The sequence below is a fragment of the Orycteropus afer genome, unplaced genomic scaffold (assembly GCF_000298275.1).
Source record: "Orycteropus afer afer isolate SDZICR_OR568_19922 unplaced genomic scaffold, OryAfe1.0 scaffold00003, whole genome shotgun sequence".
Lineage (NCBI taxonomy): Eukaryota > Metazoa > Chordata > Mammalia > Tubulidentata > Orycteropodidae > Orycteropus > Orycteropus afer.
The window spans coordinates 1584586-1591384 of record NW_006921590.1 but is presented as its reverse complement, the minus strand read 5'-3'; the positions used below and the strand labels follow the sequence as shown (position 1 = coordinate 1591384).

Sequence of the window (6799 nt, the reverse complement as noted above, 5' to 3'; positions counted from 1 at the left end):
TAATCTTCAGGATTTTTATCTGTAGATTTAGAATCATTTCTAATTTTTCATTTATTTTGTCATTTTGTTCTTGTATTTTCTTTCAAAATTCTTCTAAGGTTTTTTCTGTGTTTTCTTTTGTCTGTCTCTCAATCCTTTGAAGATACCTAAATATAATTCTTTTGAATTCCTTATCAGAGAGTTCCAATGCTACTTCTTCCTCAGTGATGTGTTCTGGGTCTGTATCCTGTTCCCTTGTTTCTACTACTTTATCTTGCTTCTTTGTGTGGACTGTGATGGTTTCTTGTCTCCGAGGCATTGTGGTATTGTATTAAGATCTCTGTTAATTGTTTGTGAAGAGCAGCCAAGGGTTATTCAGGCTTTTCTTGGTGGTTTTTTATCGTTGGCCCATTGGGGGAGAAGGAGGTGCTGGCCCTTGCTCAGTAAGTGAAGTTGCAGGAGGTGTGGGTGTACTTGCATCTTATGGGGACTGTTGCTGTCTCCCACTCAGATAAAAAATTACAATCGAATAACCATCAAAAAACTAAAAGGACATGGACAAAAAATACACCCTGAAATCACATAGGAACAGTAACCCAAAAAAAAGGATAAGGGGAGAAAAGAATAAGAAAAAAGGAAAACCTGCAATATCTGGGGATAGGACACTAAGAGAAAAAAGCTAGAGAAGGAAAATAATGAAGGGAAAAATGCAAAAAAAAAGAAAAGAAGGAAAGAAAGAAAGAAAAACCCCAACAAGGAACGGGGTTAACCATGAGAAAAAAAAAAGGGGGGGGGGAGGAGAGAAAAAAAATTTAATCAGGAACTGGGAAAAGAAAAAAAAAATAAAGGTATAAACTAGGACCTTTTCAGTTGTGCAGGTGTGGAGTGTTCTTAGGGTTACTGGAAAGCAGAACCTCTTCTTAAGCCCCTGAAATCTGGTAGAGCGCTGTCTCTTTAGGTTGTCTCTAGGTGCTTGTTACGTGTTGATTTGTTTTGTCTTGGTTTTATGGTTTAATATTTTGGAAAGTTGAAGCTGGTGTATTTTATTTTATTATTGATTCAAGTATGTTGGGTCACTCTGCTGTTTTCTTTGTGATGGTGGAATCACTGTGTGGAATGTAGATATGTGTTTCTTTTTGTCTTAAGAGGGTTTAGAGTGCAAAGCGGGAGGTTTTATGGTAATTGGCTGAATATGGTTTCTTCTATTGAATGAGTGAAGTTATTGGTGGAGAAGGTGGGAGCAAAAGAAGGAAAGCTTGGTGTTGCTAGGTTCAGTTTCTAGATTTTGCACAGGCTATTATTGATGACACAGTTATTTACAAGACTGGGGCTCAATCTCAGGAAAGATTCCTGTTGTTAGGGAGTCACAACTTTCTGCCAGACTCAGGCACACTCAAAGACACTGCTTTCGAGGCCCCTCAGGGCCAAAGAGCTGATCCAAGGCAAATTCCTGGGACCGCACTCAGCTGCGGTTTCCTCCCTCTCCCTGCCCTGTCTGCCTGTGGTGCTGGTGCAATCCCACCAGACCGCTAATGGCTCTGGAGTTTGTTTGTGATACTGCCCACCTGCGGCGCCAAAGATGTGCAAGATTTCAGCTGTGTTGGAGTCAGTGGAGTATCTGCTAGTAAACTGTGGTCTCTATCTGTGACAAAGTTAAATACGACATTTCCCAGTTTGACCCAAGCCACTCAGTGACCTGCTGAGAGTGGAGGGAGTTCGCCCTCCTGGTACAACAGTGAGCTCTCTGCTTGAGTCTTCAGCAGTGGGGCGCATACCTGCCTGCACCCAGGTTACCCAAATTACAAAATCAGGTACTGGAGGCAGATCTCTGGGGCTGCCCACTGGGATATTGAAGTAGTCTCTGGTATGCTGATATAAGGTGTCTTCTTTCTTGGCTCATGGGGATCTGAGGCAGCTGCCCTCGCCTGCCAGTCAGTAACTGCCCCAGGGAAGTTTCCAATGGCCTCTCTTGGCTGCCTGTCTGTCCTCTGCCAGGTAGCTCTTTGTTAAATAATCTCCCTGTGCCTTTCCTCTAATTCTGCTCTTCTGTGTTTGGTGCACTCTGATTCAGTGAGCTGTTCAAAGCACCAAAATCCCTAATTCAAACTGCTGTACCTAGTTTTTCAAGCACTTAGATGCTAGAGGGAAACAGCATGGTGCTTACTGATGAGACTCCATTTTGAATCTCCCCTTACTTATCTTTTTTAATGACCTTTTGCTTTCTTCATGTATGATGTCCTTGACTTTATTACACAATTAATCTTCTGTACAGTCATTGGTGTTCAGTGCATCAGATCAGTTCTTCACATGATCTCTAAGTTTAGGTGGGATATACTAGAGGTCGTACTTTAGCTCTCATGGATTTGTTTTAATTTTCAGCTTCAGCTTGAACTTGTGTATAACCAATTGATTGTCTTTTCTTCAATGTGCCCTTGTCCTTTTCTGACTGATGATATTGAGCTTCCCCATTGTTTCTTTCCACAGATATAGTCAATTTGATTCCTGTATTTTCCATCTGGCAACATGCACATGTATAGTTGATGTTTATGTTGTTGAAAACATATATACAATGAACGATAAGTCATTGGTCTTGCAAAATTCTATCATGTGCTCTCTAACTCTCGCTTTCACCAAGGACATATTTTCCAGCTACTGATCTTTCTTTGTATCCAACTTTTACATTCTAATCGCCAGTAATTATCAATGCATCTTGATTGCACATTTGCAGAATTTGGTCACTTCAAAATGCAGAAGTTGGTAAGAATCTTCAGTTTCTTTTTCTTTGGCATTAGTGATTGGTGTGTTAATTTGACTAAGTTGTATTAACTGTTCTTCATTGTTGGCATATGGATATTATGTCACTGTGGTAGTTCAGTTTGAGTGTCAACTTGGTTGGGCCTGGTTCAGTGGCTAGGCAGCTGGATGTAGTATTCCCCATGATGAGACTGATAATCAACTCTGTGATGGAATCTACTGTGAGCAGTTGAGTAGCTGCCTTAGGGATGTGGTCTGCTTCCTGTATATAAGGAGAAGACTTGAGGATAGTCTCTAGCATATGGCACGCTTGAACCCTGCTTGTAGCCATGTTGTTGTTCAGCAGCCTGCCATGCTCTGCTGACCTTGGGACTTTCAATGGACTTGAATTAATGGCCTGCCATGTGGTTTGGGAACATCGGGACTGTGCTATTTTATTTGTCAACCCAGGGCTTGTTAGCCTCAGTAGCCAGCAACTATCTGAGTGAAGAGACGTCTCTAAATTTCAGTAAGCCAGGTGCAAGAGGCAGAGCTGAAACCAAAGGTCAAGGGGTTTTCACCCAGCCTCTAGAGCCTGGTACTTTGAATTCAGACTTCTAGCCTCATGAACTGTAAGAGAATAAACTACTGTTTGTTCAGCCATCCCATTTGTGGTATATTTTTGTCAGAGTGGCACAAGGTAACCTGAATAGTCACTAACATCTTTATACTTCAAGATAGATCTTGAAATATTTCTTTTTTGATGATGAATGTGACGCCATTTCTCTTCAATTTATCATTAATGGCATAGTAGACCATATGCTCGTCTAATTCAAAATGGCAAATATCAGTCCACTTTAGCTCAGTGATGCCTAGGATATCTATCTTCAAGTATTCTACTTCATTTTTTATGACTTCCAATTTTCCTAGATTCATACATTTTACAGTTCATGTTCTGATTATTACTGGATGTTTGTAGCTCTTTGTTCTCATTTTGAGTAGTACCCCATCAGCAAATGAAAGCCCTAAAAACTTTATTCCATGTCATTAAGGTTGACTCTACTTTGAGGAAGAAGTTCTTCCCCAGTCTTATTTTGAGTGCATTCCAACCTATGAGGCTCATCTTCTGGCACAATATAAGACAGTGTCTGCTGTCCTAAGGTTTTCAATGGCCATTTTTGTAGAGGTAAATCACCAACTCATCTATCCTACTCTGTCTTAGTCTAGAAGCTCCACTAAAAGCTGGCCACCATGAGTGACCTTGGTGGTATTTGAAATACTGGTGGCATAGCTTTTAACATTACAACAAAACTCAAGACACCGTAGCACAACAAACTGACAGACAAGTGGTAGCAATTTAAACTTGTTGTTGTTGTTGGTATGTGCCGTCGAGTCAGCCCCGACTCACTAGTGGCCACTAAATGCTTCAACAGAGTTTTAATGATATATTACAATATGATTCAAAGTGTAAAAGAAGCATTGGCAAAATAGAACTTGTGACTCAATGAAAAATAGAACTCTAAATATTTGTCTTATGTTCTAAAGCAAATATACTTAGTTTAGGAGATAGAATAAAAAACGCTAAACAGTTTTTGAATATGGCTGGCACCTTTAATATAACATGACTTGTTAATAAACTTGACACTTAGGTTTGCATTGTAACTTCTCCATGTTGTCAGGTTGATTCAGAATCACAGAATCCTGAAGAATGAAGGGATTTTAGGGAACATCTTCAGTGCTATAATTTTATACCTAGGGAAACTAAGGATCAAAAATATTGACTACTATTCTTCAAATTACTCATCATTTAAAAAACAAAGCCTAGACTAAGTCATCTACAAGGGATGATAAAATAAGGAACTATATGCATGGTGTATTTTGATATTTATAGCAAAAATTTTGTGGTTATATAAAGAACCTTTGTATAGACTATATCATTCATCTAGGTATTTGGTAAATTTATTGAGCTCCTATAGTATCAGACTTGGGAGTCTTAGTGGCACAATGGTTAAGTCCTCAGCTACTAACTGAAAGGTCAATAGTTTGAATCCACCAGCTATTCTGCTATAAAGATTACAAAGACTACTGAGGGGTCAGTTTTACTTTTTCCTGTAGGTTGCAATGAGTTGGAATCGATTTGATGGCACTTTGGTTTTTGGTTTACTTTGATAATAAAAATTCAGGCCTTATCCTTAATTAACTTATAATCTGTTTTCAGTAGCAAAAATGTACCCATTTTATTCTAGGAACACTGCTAGAAATCTCAACATCTCATTTAACCTTCCTGAATCCTGAATTGTGAATATTACAATTCTTATTTTTACAGATGAAAAACTGTAGTGTGGAGAATTTAGGTAAGCTGTCCACGGTTACAACAGTAGGTAAGACCAGAGCAGGATGACGGCAAGGTCCATGCTTTCTTCCTTGAATATATGGGTTGCAGTTTACTTTGATCACAATCACAAATGATCCCTCAGTCACCTGTAACAGGCTGACAGCTTTATTTTTTTAAGACTCAGCCCAGTGCTTAGGTAGGAAAGTGTATTCCTGAGTTAGTAAGAACTGGTGAACAAAGATCATCCAGGTGTGAAATGGGAGTTCAGAACTTGTTTTCTTGGTTTATTTCTGCTCAATTGTGTGTTCAGCAATGTTCATTAAGATGTTTTAAGTGTCTTCACTTGGATTATAATAACATAGATTTTTTTTTTTCTCTCTCTCTCTTTTTAGGTATGGAAAAATTGTATCCACAAAGGCAATCCTTGACAAAAACACAAATCAGTGCAAAGGTATGTGTAAAGGCAACTGTTCCCTGACCTCTTGTCTGTATTGTTTGAATGGCATCTCCTCCATTGCAGAGGACAGGCTGGCTGCCCAGTGATCATAATGTACAGTATATGGCAAACCTCTTTAATAATGCTGATGGTTTGATGAGTTGTATTTCTAGTAACATTGCTCATTAATTTTTTTCATTAACAACAAAATGAAAATCACAAATAAGAACAAGTATCAAATTGCTTCAGCACAAAACTAAATTACCTCCTAACAGCTTTGGGTTGTCTGACTTGAATGATATCATCGGTGATGCAAATTGATTTCCTATATAAAAATGAGGAACTCTTGGGAAAAGTTTGCCATGCAAAACATGTTTTAATTTCTCTCTTCTTTAAAGCATTAGCAACATTGGTTGATGAGGAATGAATTTACTGATGGGTCTGTTGTGTCTGAGCCTCAACTATAAGCATCTCCTGAGATCTCTGAGTTGGTATCTTATTAAGTCAGACTTTCTGAAGTAATTTGGCTATATATGTGGCTCATGTGTCTTCATGTCTGGGAATCTCATCTTCTTTAAAAGGTTGCATTACATTATTTGGGGAATCTATATGGTCTCTATTGTGTTGCTTAGTTCTTAGTGGAAATTTGGAATGCTTCTTGTAACATATGTTATCTGTTGTTCCTGTAATCCAGTCTTTGTTGTAATAGCACAATCAGGAAGTATGGTAAAGCCAAGATCATTCTAAATATGGGAAAATGCCCCTGTTTCACATTCAAATGTAATGGGCACATGTATTAAGGAACAACACTCATATAATCCAAATATATCCTAACCTACTTGGGTGATGGTAGCGATAATTCAGTAGTTTTTAAAATTTTTTCTACATCTCCTATAAAATTAAGAACATGCTAAATACTAGGAGACAAAGAATAATAAAATATAATTTATACTATCTAATAGTTTAATTTCTAGTTGAAAAGACAACCATGTATATAGACATCCTCATATCCCTGAAAGTACAGTAGAGGTAACTTTAACAGAGCTACACACAAAAATACTGTGAGAAAGGAATACAGAGATGCTTTTTTGAAGGATGCAGTTTGTAAACTTCATTGTATTCATTGTAAAAGCAATGCAGAGTGGATGGACTTGGGAAAGGTTGATGTTCAACAGAAAGTACCTCAGAATGTCTTTGAGGAACTGTGACCAGACCCAAGTAATGAATGGAGTTCTTTGGTCTTCCTTATTCATTGTCCAGCTCTCACATGCATACGAGGTGATTGGAAATATCATGGCTTGTGTCAGGTGCATCTT

The 6799-nt window shown here is 38.3% G+C and overlaps 1 protein-coding gene across 1 annotated transcript in view; it reads left to right on the top strand.

Moving 5' to 3' along the window:
* RBMS3 (RNA binding motif single stranded interacting protein 3) overlaps positions 1-6799 on the top strand; it is a 1212798-nt gene that overhangs the window by 340909 nt on the left and 865090 nt on the right. The window contains exon 3 of the mRNA XM_042780448.1: positions 5440-5498. Coding sequence (XP_042636382.1) covers positions 5440-5498 — 59 coding nt within the window. The remainder of the gene's footprint in view (positions 1-5439; positions 5499-6799) is intronic.